A 22,944-nucleotide genomic window follows, 5' to 3' on the forward strand; every position below is an offset into this window, starting at 1 on the left:
CGCAAAAATATTGTCAGTCATGTTGGTGACGTCACATTGGTAAAGACAACAGTAATTGTGTATATAGGACTGGCACTCTTTCCACGTTAAGAGCTATAAATATTTGGTGTTTTTGAGGAAATAATGAATTACAACAGCTATCGTTTGTGTGTAATGTACAAATACTACAATTAAAATTACAGAAAATTGGGTTAACAAAGTGGCATTGATATGACAGTTTTTGCCTATCTGACGCCACACCATGGCGGCTCGTGCTTTGGGTCACCTGATATACAGACTATAAATTACGGCTTTTAATTTTAATATAATAAAATAATAAAGCGCTTTTATGACTCAATATCAAAGTATTTAATAGTTTGTTTCTGCATATGTTTTAACTTTTATCAAATTTCATAACTAATTTTTCAGTAATGAAAATTCTTTATTGTTACGACAGTGTTCTTGTCAAAAATTTACAACGATTGTGTAGTTTAGTCTGAACTAAAACTATATAAACTAACATATTGCTAGAGCTACATTAATAATTAATAATACCATTCGAATCAGTACGTAGTTTATATATCAAGTGAAATTTCGAAATATTTTCTATGATTGTAGTAGATTACATAGTATAAAACGCTTACTGCTAATATAGTAAAGAAACACTAATGATTTTAGAACTTTCTAGAATTTTTTATGTAATGCTGTAAAAAACAAATTCTATAGTATATTTAGTATCAGTATTGCACCCCTGCGAAACCAGGGCGCGTCGCTAGGTTAAGATCTGACCTACCTGATGTTGATATGTTTTTATAAATATAACACATCAGGTAGATACGATTTTTTGAATATAAAAAATATTAATATGATTATACTTGCTATTATTATCATATTAATTTTTTTTTTTTTATAGAGAGTTATTAAGCCTTATTTCGTCAATGCCCTCAATCTTAGGATCTAAGATTATATTTTCCTCATACCTATAGTTACGCTGGGTCACTGGATAGGTAGTGATATTTAATGGTACAATATTTGAAGATTGGATGGTACTGACCCGTCTGGGCTGACAAAAGATGTAGCACCAATTTTTTATAAACCGAAGAGGTACAACCGATGGAATAGAAAGATGGAATGTTTACTAAAAATAAGGTCGATATAATCATAACCTCCTTGATCTTGCAGCCGACTAAAAGGATTGACAGAATCTATAGTATTATACTATGTGATAATTTAAATATGCAGATAAAATATCGACCTATTCATTGGTATATCTTTTAAATAACTTTAAATCTCGAATTAAAATGACAATATTTTATTTTTAAAAATATCGTGATCCTAAACAGATCACAAACTTAAATACATACATTTATAAAAATCGTTTTTATTAGTTTAATATATACAGGAGAAACGAGAACAAAGAAAAAAAATAACGATTCCTATTATTTATACAGAACATGCATATTTAATTTATTCATTGCCCAGCGTTCACCGGTTCTGTTTTACTTTTAAACTGCGTACATAGTCAAGTTTAATTAAAAAAAAGTAAATGACAGTTAGACTCACGCTATAAAGATTTATATATCTACTAGCTAAACCTGCGACTTAGCCCGCTTGAAATTAGTTATTTTGACGGACTAAAGTTATACTCAATTATATTGATAGAAAATATAAAAAAAATATTAGGAGGCATTGTAACTAATTGTGAAAACCAGGCAGACGAAGTCTTGACAAGCTAGTTTATAATATTACAATATTAAAAGAAACTTATCGAGTAAATATATTATAAATCTTTTTTTATCAAGTATATATATCCATGCAACTGGCTAGAACAAATAAAAAAACAAAAGCCCGCGAAACTGAATTAAACCGCCAATTTTTTTCTTTTTGATCGCGGACTAAGGTTATTATTGGCGCGACTTGTAATGTGTTAAAATTGTTATTTGTGTTTTATTTGGATTGGTAAGCTCAACCGAGTAGGTCTTTTACTTCAATATATATGCTTTGGTGATTTATTTATGTGAAGATAAATAAGTTAGAACTATTTTTGATTTATGAGCAAATTGTTTAAAGTAATTTATATTCTTGCCCTTTTTAAAATCTTTTTTTAAATTTCACTTTTGTATGCTAAATATAAATTACCTGTGAATAAAAGTAAGCAGTAATATAAGAACACCGCAGTCGCAACATTAATGTTCAACTTTATTTGACACGTTTAAATAACCCAATGTCCTTTTTTACTAAACCTCGAGGAAAACACCAAGTTTACATAATATTTAATAATTTTATTTGAAAAATAAAATAGAGAATAAAATTGCATCGTGTTGGTAAATTTTTTTTTTTTTTTTAATAATAAACAATCATCTTCTATATTACTTCTTGTATTTGGCTTATAATCTACGAGAACTATACAGTAAGTAAATATGGGAAATACAAACATCAGCAAGTAAGCATCGTACTCGGCTCAATTAATAATTTATTCCTACCACCTATATTTAGAATGTAAATGGACTTCAATATACTGGTGAAAATCTTTAAATGGGGTAGCGAGGTTCTACTGTTTTTTCCACAGGAAAACGCATTTAGAAGTATGACCCTGAATTCCAAAAATATTTTTATATACCTTACTCGAAAATGCATTTAATATTCCAATACGACTCACGTTGTACAGAATCAGCCGGGTCGGTATCTACATGGAATATGTAACAAAAATATTAAAGCTTTTTTTAAGGCGGCATATAACATTTTAAGATAATTTTAAATTAGATAAATAATTCTAAATTGTGAATCAACATTGTGAAAACATTTAAGGAACTATAGTAAATTACATTAATATCTTAAAAAAATATTGTTATGAGAAATTGTAACTGTGCGACTATATAATTAACAGAAGTAAATAAAAACAGTAATCACACTGTGTGTTAGGATTATATTTAATAGGCTATTTGACAATTCGAAAAATAAGTTGTAAATTTTTGTAATCAGTGAAATTAAAAATGGCTATTTACTAACGAAAGTTGAAAATAATACTTAATTTATTTATACAAAAATCCATAAATAAAAATGCACTTTTTCAAACATTTGTCACGTGGCACAAAACGCTCCTGATTGGCCGGCTTATGATGAAGTCACTTTCATGTAGACCTTGCTTTTCTACGATATGTATCTCAGATTAAAATAAAGGAAAGTGACGTCATTGCAGCGCCGTAGTGTCCAAGCAGCGTTTTCGCGCGCTATTTAAATATGGAATTTCTAATATGATATTTTTCGGCAAATATGTACTTACTAGAAATAAAAAACACAACTATTACTGGGTTCCTTAATTTCTACTAAATAATATAAAATGGATTTTAAAAACCAGTCAAATAGCCTATTACATTACATAAAATTACCAGGTTACAAACAAAAGTACACCTCCAAAGTATATTATCCAAATATTGTATTCATATAGAAATTATGAAAATCCTCCAATGATTTTTTACACGTTAATAAAGTAAAATATAAAAATCATATGCATCATAAGATATACTACTGTTTTATGTAATTAATTTCCTACACAACGATTAGTAATTTAGTTATAGGGCAATACTACAAATTATTATTTTTTTTTAATTTATTTGAAAACTGTCATTGCCGCCTGCCGCGGTTCTCGATTGGGATTTAGAAGTTTAATAATATTTCTTTTAATAAATAATTAAACTGTTATGACCTTTAAAGTAATTTAATTAATGGTATAAATTAAATTATTAGGTAAGTACTACTTCTTAATATTTAAGTTTTAAGTATCGCAACGACTGCTGTTATTATTAAATATTTAATTTACTTTGATACGTTTAAGGAATAACTAATAATATATCATTAATTTTAATAACGTATTCGTGTACTTCTAGTATCTATACACATTTATATAAATAATAGTTTTAGTTATATATAATAATAGTTTGCTATGAATAGTTTATCAAACACTACTTATGTTTTATTTCGCAGACCGAAAATACGACATCTAACTACAAAATGGATGTAACGAATATAACCGAAGCCATTAGCGAATGCCATATCTCATCTTCTATAGAAGCTAGTGCCACTACAGGTACGATTATTACTGATGTTGATAATGTCGAACTTTGCTCAAAGTGGCCAAAACTAAAAATCAAAGTACCCGACATATTTTTACACAAACCTGTCAATTTTGCACAACATGTTCGTAAGCTAATTTCAATGGGCATAAAGTTCAATCAACCCTATCTAAGCAGATATTATACCAAAATAACTTGCCCTACTTTCAATGACCATAAGGCTTTAATACAATATTTCGAAAAAAAGAAACTACCTTATCATACATTTGGAAATCCAACAAAACGTAAGATGAAAGTAGTTATCAGGGGTCTGCCTAAAGATATAGACTTGAACAAAATAAAATTTGAGTTAAAAGCAGTATCTATACCTATTCTTCGACTACATCTAATGCAGAAGTGTGAAAATATTAAAGACAATACCTCCTTAGTATTAGCAGTAGTGCCTCATAGTGATGAAGGTAAGAAAATATTGAGAGTTCAGAAGCTCTTAGGGTATGATATTAAGATGGAGCCACCGAAACCTAAAACTAAGCAATGTCATAGATGTCAAATGTGGGGACATTCTCAAAGGTACTGTCACGGCCAGGTCAAATGTGTAAAGTGTGCTGGTGAACATTTATCTAAGAAATGTGAAAGAGATCCAATCAAAGAGCCACCAAAATGTGCTAACTGTGGTAGTGAGCACACCGCCAACTATAGACAGTGCCCTTGTTGTCCAGATTCAGCAGAACACAAACTTAGCCTAAGTCAAAAATTGACCAGAATGCAAGTACTTTATAGAAGAACTGTTTTAGTAACGTTAGAAAATTGTGATAAGTTGTATAAAAATTGATATAAATTATTACTAGAAGTTGTATTTGATCTCCAAAGTCATCCGTTTATATTATTTGCCACAATGTTACCTGTCATCTAATGACTTACCTCTAAATGTAAATGAAAATTACATCTTGTGATAATTTAACAGTATTTTGGTACAAAATAAAACTTTTTATAAGTGTAAATCTTAGTTTTTAATTTATTTTATACATTTAAAATATAATATATTTTTTTTAATTAATATAATTATTTAACTATATGTACAAACTTAACATATTCGATATAATACTTAAGAGATTTCTTTTAAACATTCACACAGCTTTTACACATTGTTGAATATTGGTTTTTAACTGCATGTCATTACTTTCTACGCCTCTAATGGGTGAGACCAGGACCTGAAAATATAAAAAAAACTAATTTAACTATCACAACCACAAAGAACCACAGACCTTTTTGGAATGTTACTTTAATCTGTTAACTTGTATAATTATTTAAAAAAAATATATTAAACAAATTCTTCACAAGACTTTTTATATGATATTCTTGTTTTCTATAACAAAAAATATTGATATATGTATGTTGTTTATATAATTTAGATAAATTACCTCTAATTTTACTTGAACTGGTTTTGTGTTTTCATCTAATTCAGAAAGCACTCTGTCTAATATGTCAACAAGTCTGTCTGCATCTTGTGTTGTAAATACCATTGGTGGTTTAAACTTCAATACATTGCAGTCTGGTCCATCTCTGCTTATTAAGATCTTCTCCTCCCTCATCCTAAAAAAAAAACATTTTTATCCCATATATGTAATTCAGGTACATTTTATTGCATATATGTGAACATGTCATATATATATATGAATTCGATCTAGAGTTTTTTTTTTAATGACATAATAATTAATAAACTTGTGTTGCATTATTCAAACATATAAAATAAGGCAAAATAAGGCCTTTTCCTCTCAGAATTATCTGATAAAACTTTTTTTTATGAGTACTTCAGCAATGAAAATCATTGGGGCCCGTATGGATGTGAACCTACGAACTTCGGTTAACATTAAATTCCCACCACGGAGTAATGGTCAGCTCTTACCTGTCGACAACGTGTTTAGCTTCCACCGTAGCGGGTGTCCGCGTGTCTCTATCGGTGACAAGTTCGACACCGACAAAGAGTCCCCTACCCCGAACATCGCCGATTAATCGATGTTTGTGCTTGAGACTTTCGCAACGCGTCAAAAGGTGATTCCCCACACGAGCAGCGCGTTCCATAAGTCGTTCCTCCTCGATAACGTCCAAAACGGCATTTGCGATAGCACAGGAAACTGGATTACCACCGTACTACAAAAGTTAAAGTAAATTGAATAAAAAGGATTTAATTAAAAAAAGTTATATAAATTTTAAAACGAATTAAGATTGAAGTGTACATATTTTAAATTCTTGCAAACCACCTACGCTACCTTTTTCTTTAAAGTAAAAGCCTTTGTACTAGTTTTTTAGGTAATAAAAATTAATTAAATTTAAAAGTTACATTTCCGTTAGCATTCTCAAATAAAGCGAATACCTACTAAACCTTTTGTTAAACTTGTGCAATATATTAAAAAAGTTTTGTCAAGCTACTTGAATGTAGAGAGAATACTAGAATTTGAAATTGAAACTGAGCTTCAATACTTCCAATATTATGTATGAACAGGATATCTTAATATTAGACATATTTTTGTCAGCTTGTTGCTGGTTATCAGCGATAAAATTTACATTACAACTCGCAGGATTCATTTATATGCGTATGATAATTTGGTAAAGTAATAATTGAAACTAACTTGTACAATCTTATTTGTATAAAATAATATTGATACCCTATAATATAAATATGTATTTACTGTAGGAAAATGCCCTATGTCAAAATATAACATTCAAATGATGTTCAAAAGGAAAATTGAGAGGGTTGAAATATTATTACCGTATTAAAATATTCTACGCCGGTATCCGCAAAACTTTTCGCAATTTCTGGTGTGGTGATTACCGCAGCGACCGGGTGGCCGTTGCCCATCGGTTTGCCCATCGTCACGATATCCGGAACTACGTCTTGTGTTTCAAATGCCCACATGTGCGTGCCCACACGACCAAAGCCGACCTGCACTTCATCAGCAATACAAACACCATTTGCTTCTCGGACGAATCTGGAATGAGTCACATATATATAAACATATACAAAAAAATAATAATAAATGATCAAGATTAAATAAAGCAGATTACTTTATTATGTCACAGATATAATTAAGAAAATTGCGTTATTTAAGCATGATCTATATAAACACAAAAATCGCTTACTCATATACTCTTTTCATGTAATTCTTAGGAGGAATAATTTGTCCACCGCAACTTTGCAGACTCTCGGCTATGAAAGCGCAAACGCCACCCTTTCTTCGTTTAAGTTCTCTACAAATGTCTCCGATTTCATTCGCATATAAGCATCCTAATTCTTCTTCCGACTGTGAATCCCTCGGGTAGGTGTATTTTCCTCTATATGTATCAGGAACTGGGGCCTAAATGTAAAAATAATAAATAATTAATTTGCTACTGACGCTTCAAATATTTTATGAGAAAAATTACTAATAATATATAAGAGAAGTCCCGTTCCTCAAAATCAATTAGTCGTTGAACGAGACGCAAGAAATTTTTAGAATATGACAAAAAAATATGATATTAGGAGTTGGATATAACGCGTGCGTAGCAAATAAATTCTTATCAAATATATTTTTCTTATGTATGAGAATATAAAATTTCATTTGTAATAAACCGAGACATAAATTCGTATTTCTCCTTTATTTCGTAATATCAACCAAAACTAATATCATAAATAAAGCACAATTTTCGTCTTAGGATTTCGTTAACTCTTGATTACGCTTGATTATAGTATATTATACCTACCAATACTTACGTTACATCTATACATACACTAGAACAGCGTTTTTTTTTTTATTCTATTTATAAAAAATATCCAATCGATTGACTACGTTAAAGTACGCTATTTTTACTAATGGCAATTATAAGAGACAAACTCAGTTTGCATCTGGGTGAAAACTCTCTTGAATGTCCCAACTTGACTAGGTACATGGCGAACTCACCACGTGAACCCACTCTGGCTTCTCTGGCCCTCCTGGTAGGTTTAGTTTGTAGGGAGACACATCAATCATAGACGTTAGGTGTCCATGATAAGCGCTGCAACAAACAGGCGCTAGTAGCACCCTAAAACACTCCTACTTACTCGAAAACATTCATTCTTCACGCTCGCGCTTTTCTTCTTTTTCGTTTTCAATACGATATAAATATAAGTACATATATATTTATTTGTTTTTATAGTGTTATTTTTTTCCTTCGTATTGTTATATATATAACTAATCGAATAATTATTAATTTCGAACACAATATAAATACATTTTAATGTTCTACGTGTATTTAAGTTAAGCGAAGTATTTTTCTGACGTAAAATAGATATAATTGTTGCTCAATTCGTATATACACCTATCCTACATACATATTTAAAGCTTTCCTTATGGACTCATACCAAAAACTCATTAAATACTTACTGGTCAAGCGTAATCACGTCCTTCTTCTTAGTGTGAATTTGAGCCAACCTTAGGGCAAGGTCATTGGCTTCGGAACCCGAGTTGACAAAGAAGCATACAGATAGTGATTTGGGCATCGTCTTCACGAGCCTTTCGGCAAGAATTACAAGCTCATCGTGGAGGTAACGGTTATTGGTCGATATCAATGACATTTGATTACGGCCAGCTTCCACAACATGGGGGTGACAATGTCCAACTAAAAAACAATAATCATTTACACACAAATAGGTCTAAGTCATATAACTATGTAAATATTCATGAATATATTTTAAAAAATCTTTAGTAGTAAAACTAAAGTAAGAAGTGTATAAAAAGCACGTTTCTGCACAAATAAATCGATAAAATAATTTATTTTTAATTAAATGTTTTATTTTTATATCAAATAATCTTATAATTCGTTTGCAAATTATTTTATTTATCATTTTCCATTTTTAATACACAATGAAAATGTTATAAAAAGTTTATATATTAAAACCTAACTTACCATGAGCAACATTGTTGATACAGTCTAAAAACCTCTCTCCAGTCTCGTCATACATAAATTGGGCGATACCTCGTACTATTTTTAATGGAGATGAACGGAAAAACAACTGGCAGGCGGCTCTGTGAAACAAATTTACTGTTTTAAATCTCCTCCCCGTTTCTGTAGTCTACCTCTGCCTGCTCGTCGCTAGCAATTAATACTGATAGAACGACGTAGATAAAAAATATTAGGAAGTAGATTATTTATGACTTTTGGAAAAAGTTATTCAAGTTATTTCTATGAACATCTGTAAAATGATGATATAGTAACAAAACAAATTTTCCGATTTACTTACCCAATATGTTTTTCACGCAGCTTGATTGTTTCTGATTTAGGCATCGATTGTAGGAAAGCCATTTTTGTACAGAAATATCTAAAAAATAGTATAAAATTATATATTAAAAAGTAAGTATTTTAATTTTATGTATACAAATAAGATGAAAGTCAAGAGTTACGACCCTTAACTTATTAATAATGTAAGGTGAAAAGTTCACCTTGCCTTCAAAATATCTAGTAATTCTTAAAATAAATCGGTCTCTTACCTTTAAAAACTATTATTAGAAATATGAATGAAGATAAAAAAGGTCGTGAACTTAATGATATCTTAAAACGAATATGTAATAAAGCGTCACGTGCGGCGCCTGAGCAAGTAATGCTAAAATATATTTCAAGACATCTTATTTTATAGACGCAGGCGGAGGCGCGCACGCCTTCGTTGCGGCCAATGAAAACAAAAGAATACATACTATCAGTGCAATAACGTACTTGATAAGCGCACATGCTGTAAGAAGTCACCAGCCACGCGAGTGATGCCGCACCGCCATGACTGGGACGCATGCTTGTTAAGGGGAAGCTCACGAGCATTGACGTCATTATTATCATAATATATTTCCCACTTAGGCATTTATTTTATCATGTGAACTAGAAGTCATCACTTGTTTTCATACTATATTAAAAATAAGTCGTAAAAACAATTTCTCAGTCACTATTTATAGACAGGTTATTCGATAAATATTTTTATTGTTATTCACGTGTAATGCACATTTGACAAAGAAAATAAATGAAGTAGATAAACGTATAACTTTTTCTGATCTTATAGTTATAACAGTGTTATTACAAATTTATGTCAAAGTTAATTATAATAGTAGCCTTGAAAATCGAGTGGAAAATACTCCTTAATGCGTGTCATTTATGAACTGTGACCAGCGATTTCAAATGTGTGTTAAATTATTTCTTATCATAAATATCTATAACATACATTGGTCGTTACATTTTACGTTTTTATGGATCTTTAGAGTACAATAAAACACTATTAACTAAATATAACATGCAAACAATGAGCATCAAGAGAATCAATTTAAACTGCACAAACAAAATGATACGTAATAATGTGTTTGTCTTCGCCTTTATTTACTTAGTTATATGTTGCAATGAACGCAGTTAGAAATAATTATTTATCATAATAATGTTATAGAATTACATGTTTTATTACGACGTTTTAAATCATAAAAAGATCGGGATTATAGTAGGTTTATTATATTTATTACATTAAAAAATATTTAAATCTTGATATCTATTCATCGTCTGTTTTATATATATTTAATTTAGATTTTTAATAAACCCATAAGCGTGATAAGGGGACAGTAAATTGTTCTATTTAGTATATGTATAATAGGTTTTTGATCCTATTCGAAAGAGATGACAATAAACGACTTTATCTTAAAAGTCAGCGCACGACCTACCCTACATGTATACCTATTTATAATCGCAAATTATATCACTAGTCAATTCAATGATTGTCTTCCGGATCTGTGTTATAAACTTCCACAGAACATCCTTTAATTAACTGAGGGGATCTTAACTGATTGTAACGAATGACCTTGGTTGGCAGATAATTGAAACAATTGTACCTACCGACATTCAGCTACTAGCTTTTTTTTAAATGTTACAATGCCTTTTACTTTTTCTAAATGAAAACATTCATGTCAGGCACACTGAACTAACCTAATTTTACGCCGCTACAAAACTTGCTATCCTTTTTAACCTGAACACATGAAACAAGGATAACAGTATTTTGGTTTAATTAAATGAATCAAGTTTATCTTAGAGTTTATATATGATTAATTATAAGAATATTATAACCGTTTTAAAAACGTTAAATACTACAACACAACATATAGCCATCTAACATTTTTGACTTTCTATAGGCTCGTGTCTTTCCTGTCTTTTATAATGCATGTGTATTAGGCAGGAGAAAATAAATTATATTATTATTATACGCATAGCACGCCCACAAGCAGAACCAATTACTTCTATTTTATTTCACAAATACTGCTTTATATTTTGTTAAGTTATCCAAGGAGATAAATGGCTTAACAAAACTAACGTTGCATAATATCATTAGGCAAAAAAAAACCTATATTCCTAATTTTCGTTGTATATACTGGATACATACATTTACATGTATGGTACACATTCGATTATATCAATAACAATAATCTTTATTGATATAAAATGTGGCACAGTTGAGTATTGGAGCTAAAGAAATATTATATAATATTTATACAGTTCATTAAAAATTATTTTTATTTGATAATTCGTAAAATAGGTTGGTCGCGTGATCGCATGCAAATCAAATCAATGCAAAATTATTACATTGAAGTCATGATAAATATTTTAAATCAACATTCCTAGGCTATCATGTCAATTAAACGTGCAACCGCCACCTGCTTGGAATACATATTCGAACGAGAAGACGTCATTTCATTTATTATTTACAATTACAAGTATGTTATTGCAAACAAATCCTGCAATAGAAGATCTTTATTCGTAATATAGCCCCATAGAAGGAAAACGCGAATATTAATTAACCGAATATTTCCTCATTTTTCGCAACACCGAATCGTAGATGTCCGTAATCTTTATTTATAAGTTTTCTCGTATTTAATATAGGACAGTCAGAAACGGAAGTGTTATACTGTATACTCATTAAACAATATAACTTGCACACAACACACAACAAGAGTGCCTTTTATTAATTTTATGAACACAACGACCATGGATTTAAAAACTATATATTTTTTATCGAGAACTACATGATAGTGTTAATTAATTCTTTTGACGAATTATATTCGCCTTATTAATATAACTCGCTCCGGTAACCTTATTCACTGATAGGGACGGAGTGGCAGTCTCTTCAATAAAACATATTTTATTTCAAAATCCACTAAGCCAAACTTACTACTAAGAGCTAGTATTTATCAAGTTTATTATCCATATTTTAGAAAGCAATATTGATAATTGTTTTATTTACGCGATCGAGAATCGTTATGTAGATGATATATATTGGTATGGCTGCCCATGATATTGCTGGCAACACGTGTTAAAAAATGTTCATTGCGTGTAGTGTTCCAGAACTGTGGTCATTCTACATGATTCACGCTTTGTACTACCAAGGTATGTTGTTCAAAGCATATTTGGCTGGGGTCCAAAGCTAGAACGACGATGATATTTTTGATTTTTGAATATATCCATTCCCAACTCTTTTAGTCCTTATTTTTATTTATTTTTGCTCCTATATACAAATATCCTTGTTTATACGTATATTATTAGATACATTATTATAACAATTTAAATATATTTATAGAAGTAGAAAAAAACATTGTGTATATGCATTTTCAATGTCCAATTCACGCACTTTTCATATAAGACACTTAAATGTTTCTAGCGCTATAATTATCGTTATCATACCATAAGTGGCACACTGTAAGTTTTTTACAAAAATTAGCGAAAACATGCTAATACACACTTTATTGCACTCCAATACAAATTGCTACGTCAATCTTACAAAATAATCCATGCAGAGTTAAATTATTATATATATAAATTTATGTATAATAATATAAATATATCCATTATGAAATGCTAACAAAATTACTAGAAAACTAATCTTAAAGAAAAAGGGGGAATAACTTATATATAAAGAATTCCGATATTTAGATACTCATGTTATATCAATAAGAAATTCAATAACATTGAAGTTTTTATTCAGTAGCATGTTTATATTTAGATAGATCTTCAATACCTGGGCATATTTTCTTCGAAATATACCAATATACAAATTTATTTATAATAATCATAGGTATATCTGATCTTATGTCATTTTTAGTGTAAATATACAGACACAGTCAGCGATGTTTACTAAACGTACTTAATATTAATTAAATGTTGATAAGCAAATGTCTCTAAGACAGTTCGTAACTGTATCAATTTACAATTCAGATACATATCAAGTACATACATCATCACATATTATCACATGTACACTCGTGTCCCTCGATAAGATATTAAACTAAAATAAAACTGTTATCGATAACTAATTGACGCGTGTGTCTTCGCCGGTTTGATATAAAAAAAATAGTATCTGTTTGTTCATCACTTGATTTTCTCAGTGAAGCTTAAGTTTCATAAACTGCTAAACGTACATATAAACATTGCTGATATTTCCATTAACCATGACGTTCGTTATATATTATATGGACACAATATTTTTTATCAATGATTTTCTTTAATTATGATATGAGATTAATCTCAAACCAGAAATTTACAATTCAAAAGACCTACAAAAAAAAATGTTATATTTAATAATTTATGTATAAAATCAAACTAATACGTAGGATACCTTTTAAGTTTTGTCGTTTGAAGAAAAAAACAACTAGAACGCTATTTACTAAAACCAGTCATTATAACATTTATTCCACTCTAAAGTGGAGTTCAAAATGGCTAACTTGAAAGCGTCGACTGCTTCACCTGGCCTTAACCTTTGACCACAAATGCTTTTCTTCATTTTAGGAAATGTAAAAAAATCTTTAGGGCCTAGGTCAAGATTGTATGGAGGATTTTCAAGTATTTCTGACTTTTTCGGCTTCAAATATTCAATCGTTTGACTAGCGCTGTGTCAGCTTGCCTTGTCGTGGTGCAGGATGATAAGTCGCTTTGAGTTAGATATTCGAAGTTCGGCGATGATTTTTAGTAAACAAAGGATGGTTAATTGATATAAAGATACCACTCTGTGTTAATTATTCTACGATTTTCAAGTACAATAGTCGCAACACGGCCGGTTTTTCTAACGAACGTGGCCACCATCTTCTTTGAAATGCTTAGAAAACGAACAACTTCAGTCGGCTTTGGCTCTGCTTGAAAGACCGAGATTGTAGATTGTTTTTTAAAACCGGATGGTAGACATAGATCCAAGATTCGTCACCACTGATGATGTCGTAGACGTAATTTGACTCTCCTCGATTAAACCTTTGTAGAGTTTTCTTACCCCAAATGACGCGGACCGCTTTCTGATCGACGGAAAGCAGATGCGGTATCCAACGGCAAACTAGCTTTCTCTTCATGCAAGATCATATGAATAGTTCTCCTGAGATGCCCAATAGAGCCTCTATTTCTCGCTATATTACATGTTGATCTTCGAGTATTCATTGTCTCACAGCAATTATGTTATCTTCATCGAAGGCGGTTTTTGGGCGTCCTTCGCGAGATTTGTCACTGACACTAGTATGTCTAAGCTGAAATTCTAAATACCAGCGCTCAACAGTCCACAGATATGGGGCTTCATTATTGAACACAGATGTTAGCTTAGTCAGGCTCTTCTAAACTTGTAAAAATTATTGCACGAACAATTTTAAGTACGGACAGTTTGTAAGGAAAAAGAATCATTTTACGTATTAGTATATAGATTCATTTTTGTACGTAAGCTGACAGATTCCAATCGACGCTGTGACTGAACAATAGCATTAATCCTAATACTTTGAACAGTTTTGACATTAAACATATATACACATTCGAATATAGAACAGTTCCAAATTCAAAATTGCTGGGAAATATGGAAACGACAGAACTTAAAAGGCATGCCTAGTAGCCTGTAAATTTTCCACAGCTGGGCGAAGGCCTCTAGTCCCTTTGAGGAGGATACTTGGAGCATTCCACCGCGCTACTACAATGCGGATTGGATACACATGTGGCAGAAATTTGTCGAAATTTGACACATACAGGTTTCCTCATGATATTTTCCTTCACCGCCGAGCACGAGATGAATTATAAACACAAATTAAGCACATGAAAATTCAGTGGTGCTGGCCTGGCCCAAAATCATCGGTGAAGATGTACGCTTTTTCTGGCCCATATCGACTCTCAAAATAAAACATAGTTCTTTTAAATTGATGTATTTAAAGTAAGTGAAGTTATAAGCATATGAGGACCCATCTGAATTTTATAAAATTCCGAGCTCCAACACGCTGCTCCTATGTGGATTTGAGGTCTAGGCAAATAAATTAAACGAAACATACAAATTTCCTCCTAATGCTTTCCTATTTAACTAAACATAAGACGAATTATAAACATAAATTAAGCATATTCTCAGGTTCCCATACTTAATCCGCAAAGTATAATCACAATGTATATTTTCTCATTATCCATGCAAACAAGTTTCGAAATACATAGATGTATCAGATCATCTTTGTTTTTCAACAATCTACAGCGATAAATACGCGTATAGTTATATTCAACTATAGAGCAAATATATTTGTTTGGCAAACTTGTTTTACGGAATTTTCCTTATCTTTACCTTTGTTATTTGTATGTGTTTACCAAATATTCTATTATTATCTTCCCTCTGATTGATAAATGCAAAAACTTGTCCATTTAGATGTTCGTGAGTAAAGCAGTGCAACTAACGATGGGTTCAAATCCAAGTCACAGCAAAGTAGTCTAAAATATAAAATCTATACTTATAATAAATCTGTAGGGAGGTCAATTCTGTACATGAAATATTTTTCCAAAATAACTATCAGAGGTTGAAGAGGGGTCGATACTGATGACAAAAATGCAATCAGTAAAATTTTTGTCTGTCTGTCTGTCTGTCCATATAACCGCTATAGAAACAAAAACTACTCGACGGATTTTAACGAAACTTGGTACAATTATTTTTCATACTCCTGAGCTGCTCATAGTATACTTTTAATCACGCTACAATCAATATGAGCAGAGCAACGAGGGAAAATGTCGGGAAAACGGGATAAGTTACTCCATATTTTAAGCTTCTGTCGCGTGTTTAGCCTTAATGGTTAAATCTACACAGATATCATGTATTACGGAAATGTTCTCCTTAAAATTATATAAAAAATATCCCATGACAGCCTATGTCTATCTTTTATGGTTGACTCACAATAACACGTGTAACTCCCAATTAGCTTAGTAGTTCGAAGCTTTCTGATAATATTTGTCTATTCCTACGTTTATAATACTCTCAATCATCCCAAATTAAAAAAGTTAATAGCATTAACTATTCCATAAAGAAGAATCATAAAAATCGGTAGATAAACACCAAAGTTATTCGTAAAATACGCTAATAATAAAAATATCGCACGTAAGTACTAAAGCTATACTATTATATAAATCTCTAGAGTCTGTCTGTACACTAATTTTTTGTCGTAATTTGTCGTAAGTGTTCTTTTTACGATTGACTGACATAATTTTTACCATTTTTGAAATTTTTGTCTGTCTGTATCTTTATAAAAATTGGTATACAGGAAAAACATGTACTAGCGCAAATCATAGGCTACCTATACATACAAAAGTATAAATAGATTGCCAAAAGGATGTGTTTGTATGTGTGTCATCGATAAACTCATAAACTATTTGATCGATCATTATGAAAATTGGTATGTTTATCCATTTTTTTATGGAGAAAGTATTTTTTTCATCCGTATCATTAAAATAACCAACAGATGGCCCTTACGTGTATCACGACGAACTTCTATACCGATCCACCGATAATAATAAAATATGAAAATCTATTCCAAAAGCATAACAACTAACTTAATTTCCGTCATATGACAATAAACATAAAATAATCACAACAATATTAATTATCTGTACGTCGGTACAGAAATTACAAAACGAGGTATTGTTATCACTAAGCGACACAAAAACAATCAAGGTGTCGCTGAAACATATCAATCGTATGACAATTATTACGATTATCCAATTATGTTCATGCGAGTAGAAGATGGATATCATCTCGGACTGTATCAAAATATTCTCACGACAGGCTCTGTGACATCGAAGAGTTAGTTGTAAGGATTTTTATGCGTATCGTATAATGATTAGAGATAATTAATCTAATCATAGTCTGAAGTATCGTCAACTGTTTTAATAATTCATTGTTGACATGTACGCATGGTCGAGAACGAACGATTAAACTACATTCGATGCAACCAATCAAAACTTCGAACCAACCGTTTTGGTGTGATACAAACTTTTACAGACTATAGAAATTTAATTAAAATTGTCATCGTACCTACTTTACATCGAGATTACACCAACAAAAACACTCTCATAAATCATATCTGTTTCCGGATTCAAAAAAAAGATGTGATCTTGACAAATAAATTTATGGGTGTTATGACCAATCTGTAGCCTATCGAGAACATCATTGACGAATATTAAATGAAATAATTTTTAAGTATTTCATTAGATCTCGCATGTTTCTTGATTATTTATACATTGTATCAGTAATTCATTACAAAATGAAAAATTTATTTTTCTACGACTAATGCCAAGCGAAGCGGGCGGGTATAGCTAGTCATAAATAAAGTTTAATTAATTTGACTGTATCAAGCGTAGTAGCTACTTAAATACTACATACTGCCATTATAAAACGTTCTACTAGTTTTTCCATAGTTACATTATGCAAAAATAACTATGACTTATGAGTAAAAAAATGAAGATCACTATAATAATTATTCCTATATACCTACTAAATAGGACTAAATAAGTAGATTTTTTTATTTATTACAGACAAAGAAACGAAAATGCGGTGGCGGATGTGCGGCGGTTGTCGGTTAGTCCGCAACTCCGCATACCTAATGACACATCCGCGGCTGGCGACCCTCTCGTACGTGACTAGCCGTAGAACTGGGAATCTTCAGAAATATGAATGTTTCAGCGGGCTACAAGGCACTTCGTAATTCCGTACGGAAGCGCTTTAGAAACCACTTGGTATGTCGTAATTTGACAACCGAATTATATTATAGTATTTTAACGTCGGGTTTATTATTTAAGTTTATTATGATCTAATATAAATATTTAATTTATGGTTACTTTGACAAGGACGTTGTTCATGGTCGACCCCGTTTTGATTCATAGATTAAATAATTAAATATAGTGAAAGATAGAATAGCGTTTAATGTAATTTCATAAACAATATCTGCATTTTTCTAGTTTTTAATTGATTAAGATGATAAGCAATAGACGTAACCTTTAATCAAGTTATCAGTTTCGATGTTTAATTTAGCTAGCATCTTGTTTACAATTCTAATATAGAACTTTATCTGTTCTAATAATATGATAATAAAGTTACGCTAAGTACTATTCCATAACAATATTGGACAGAATAAATACTGTTTTCTGACGCTACGTAAGGAAGAAAAAAAGTATATTCTTCCAATTTGTTTTAATACACTTTAAAAAAAAGCCCAAATGATTCGTTTCCCTCAAATCCACTAGCTCACTAACTCTTATCAAACCAGAACATACAATGTTTCGCGCTAAGTGTTCTCCGATTAAAAAAGTTTTATGCCTTTTTTGTGCCCAAGCTATAAGCGTTTGACGTCGTTATAGACAATGATTAATTATCGTACTTTTGATACAGTTTATATAATGAAAAAGACGATAACAGATGCCATATTTTTTTTTCGAAAACATTGAGAGATGAACATAAACCTACATGGTAATTATGTTCTTCAGTGGCCATTACCAAGGAAACCAGCCAATTGCGGGGTATATATTAGTGCATAAGATTGATGCGTTCTCAAATTCGACATGAATAGAAAGAGTACAGGCACAAAAACGAACGTGCTTTTCGGGGTTCAGGCTATACTGCTACCAGAAAACCGAATAAATTTAACTCAATAAACCTCAAAAAGGACAGATTTTAAAAATTTCTATTTATAATAGTGACTTCCAAATGAAAATTTAACTAAATACTTTTGAATAATTGGAACGACAATAAATAAAAAATATCTCTATATACCAATCAAAATATCGACGTCATCTTTAGAAGTCTTTAGTAAAAGCGACTGCAAATCGATGAGACTATCGTAGACCGATCGTGCGTAATAATTCCTGTGATAATGACGCCCTTAGGCAGATCTTCATCTACTTCGGTTCATTTGTTTTTACGATATTATAAAAAATATACCAAAATGGCGCCGCAAAAGCGACGAAATAGCATTTATGTTATAGCATTCGCCAGTGTTAACGAAATCTAGTACGCTTCTAGTCTAGGAAGAAAAGAAAAGTTTTATATAAATTTATCAATTTGCGTGACTATTTACAATTAAGCGTAATGTAAATCGTATACATTATCCATATTTAAGCCCGTGTATGAACTCATAATCAGGTAACTATGAATATAATTATGTACCCTTTTATAAATATCAACATTAAGACGTCAGTAGGCCAAATGTTATCCTTGGACTGTGATAATAACAATTTGTAAAATAAACAAGGTATTTTGCACTTATTTATTGTTATTGTTTTAATATAATTATAATTAGAGTCGATTATAACATTTAGTTAATCCCTTAAAAACACCACCACTATAGCCCGTATTCTTTAATACCGAACTAGGTAGATAACTACTATAGTACTGATAGCTATACTTCTATACTTTGTTGAACTGCATTCCAGTTCGAAAGGGGACTGAGCTGGTATAATTACAGGAACAAAATTTCAGCTTAATCGTAGGGTTGGAACTGATTTAGAACTCGGTTGGAAGATTTGACCAGCACAAACTGTTTTGTCGGTTATTGCACTGTATTAACTTTTAGTGACTCCCGAAAATGTTTACGCCTCTGAGTACATACCCATATAGACATATTAGGCCACTTTGACTGATCGTTAGGTAAGGGTTACATTGTATGTAATACATTTTATAAGTATAATGTCTAATAAAGCTGACACGTGTAACAGAACAACCTTTTTATTAAAACTCAGTGGTTAATCTAATATATTTAATAATTAAAACAGCTATTTCCACCAAGACCTTCCGTTTTTTTGGGGTTCATCACTGGGTCACGTGCGGATGCTACCGCGGTTTGCCTACCAAGTCTAGAATTGTTCCCGGGATGCATAGAACCCCCAGCTAGGCAACGTTTACAGCGGGAGTAAAAGGCACGTATAAAGCCGTCATCTTCCCTGGACTTCGGCGGAGCGAGTCAGCGAAGGCACTTTCCTCCCTTCTTCGTAGGGTACCCACTATTGACTTGCAAGATCGCAAATTTGAGAATCCTGTGTTAATTTCACTAGGATTAACTGTTAGCTTTTTTGTGAGGCCCAGTAGTTGGTAATTCTTTCTTTTACTTCTGTATCTCCGGATGAAGCAGTACGATTTGCAAAAATATTTCTTTCTGTTCATTATATCTATTCGGAAATAATAGGCTAAATCGACAGTCTCAAAAACATAAAAGTGTAGTAGGAACTTATAAGTTTAAAAGCTGAATTTGAGTAAATACTTGAAGTATTAGATAGTAAATATCTTCATTGTATCATTTATTTGTTGACTGTTGCGTATGTAACCTTTTTATTACTAGTATGTACCGACTACAATATTTTAATCTGAGTATTAAGATAAGTACTAATAAACATTGTCGCTTAACCTCAGTGAACCTTTTCAAACTGGTAAGAAGAGAGTAGAGTATCAACATAAAGTCAATGGAATAATTGTTTAGCCATTTGCATCGATATTGCCAAACGGTTTGAAATCATGATTATCGGCTCGTAACTCATAAAATACGTAAGATTCTCTTTAAATTCCTTTGTATTATGGATCTGTATTAATGTGAGTAGATATCATGTCTTAACTACTTATTACAATGGAACTGATAATTTTAAATCAAATGGTTGATATATTTGCCAAGCATTGTTTGAATGTTTATGCATCAGGTTTAAAGTTGTAGGTATATGTATTTTTTATGTTCATTCACGATATTTAAGAATACATTTATATTCAAAATTTATCGAAAAATAAATTAGAATTAAGTAAAATAATATTTGAGGAGTCTTCTTCCATTGTCTTAAAGTTTAATTTAATTTATTTAGAACACATTCCAGACTATAATTTGTCAAATTATTATTAAACTGTTCAATAAAAGCAGTGATCTTGTCGACTATTCTTTAACAAGAAACTAAAAGCTTACCGCTGAACAGGAGCTTGAAATGTCAGATAATTATAAAATGTATAGGACACACGAGTCAAAATGACGTAAAACTCATAATAATAAGTTAGTTGCTAAAATTACACGAGTGAGATTACGAATTGATTTGCGATTCTTACAAAATCGCATTGCCGGCCAACTCTACAATTGGTTGGTTTGGTAAAATAAACTGATGACTGAATGACTGAATGAGGTATGAACTCTAAATACAAATATCTATTTAAAAACGTTGATTTTGAACAACGCTGGTTGTATGGAAGAAATGAAATAATGCAGCGATATGGTGGAATCGAAAAATAACCAAGGCTACGAGCCGAGCGCTCCTTTTCCACATATTTCGGCCCAACAAGTCCAGTCTCGAAGAACTCTTATTTCTATATACAGGGTTATTGTTAATTCGACGTTAGGTGGTGATAGGGGTGACTATTTGCAATAATTTTAACCACCATATGTATGGTGCAAAAATGAACCATTTTTGAGTTATTACGTTTTTAAGCGTTTTTGAAAATTTGTCAAAATGCAACTTCAAAAATGTTTTTAAAAAACAGTATCAATTAAACTATTTTTTTTTTTAATTTTTAAAAACGATTAATACTGGGTATTTCTTAATTTTAAACAATAATAATCTTTCCCAATTTTAAATATGCGAGTCGGAAAACGAAATTATTTTGATTTGTTTTCCTCAAAAATCCTTTAAAAACTACAAAATCATTACGAAACTTGGCCTGCAGATTATTTTAAAAACATAACCCTTTTCTTAGCTTTCCAAAAATATATAAAAAGAAGGAAATTATTTCAAATCCATCAAAATAAAATGACCAGAAAGGTCGCTGGTGGAAATTCGTATTCGAACATGAACAACGTCGTACTAAAGGTCACTCTTTAAAATTCCCACAAAACTAACTAAAAATAACATCCAATGAAAAAAACTTACTTGCTACACTGACTTATTTAATACAAATTTAAAATAAAATTTAAAAACAGAAACAGTTCTATTTAATAGCTATGTTAATAAGACATTTAGTAATATAGCCTAAATAAAGTATTAATAAGCGAGAAACTCTCTATAACAGAGCACAGTATCTTCTACAGTAAATAATGGAGGATTCTATCCTTACTATTATCCTCACGAAGGAGTCTCTGAATGGAAAGTTATTTTTTATAAATTTGTGCCTAATGCGGATTCAAGAGTCGCGTCTTGTTTGGATAAAACTCATTCTCATTCAGTCATTAGCTAATTATTAGAACCATTTATGATTTTTTTTACTTAGATTCTTATCATATAACCACCAGGTTTTCATATTACAATTTGTATTTAGAAATTTTATTTAATATAGCTTTATTTCCTGTGTATGAAGATTTAATTACATCAAGTAAAATATACAATTACTAAAGCCAGACCAAAAGCACAGCTTGTAATGACCAGCCTACAAAATGTTCGCTTTTTTCGGCCTTCTCTCTTGAATATATATCTCCTCCTACTCAATACCATAATCAGAAATGTTATGTTACTTAATGTATATTTAGCAAATATTGTAAGCCATAATTGGCCATGGCTTTTTAACAAATATTTTTAAGTAATAGAAGATATACCACCTATTAGACCTACTTGACTATTTTTGTACGTAACTCCTATAACGTTTATT

General features: G+C 31.1%; 1 protein-coding gene across 1 annotated transcript; it reads right to left on the reverse strand.

Annotated features, from left to right (window-relative positions):
- Window positions 1-5,043: 5,043 nt before the first annotated feature.
- Window positions 5,044-9,680, reverse strand: LOC124532379 (alanine--glyoxylate aminotransferase 2-like). The gene is made up of 10 exons (XM_047107275.1): window positions 9,557-9,680; window positions 9,310-9,387; window positions 8,976-9,094; window positions 8,453-8,687; window positions 7,991-8,084; window positions 7,194-7,408; window positions 6,823-7,042; window positions 5,959-6,203; window positions 5,474-5,645; window positions 5,044-5,263 (listed from the first exon to the last, which is right to left on the reverse strand). The coding sequence occupies exons 2-10, from the start codon at window positions 9,369-9,371 to the stop codon at window positions 5,180-5,182; spliced, it is 1,446 nt and encodes a 481-aa protein (XP_046963231.1). The 5' UTR covers window positions 9,372-9,387; window positions 9,557-9,680; the 3' UTR covers window positions 5,044-5,179.
- Window positions 9,681-22,944: the final 13,264 nt, after the last annotated feature.

Source organism: Vanessa cardui, chromosome 9 (assembly GCF_905220365.1).
Source record: "Vanessa cardui chromosome 9, ilVanCard2.1, whole genome shotgun sequence".
NCBI lineage: Eukaryota > Metazoa > Arthropoda > Insecta > Lepidoptera > Nymphalidae > Vanessa > Vanessa cardui.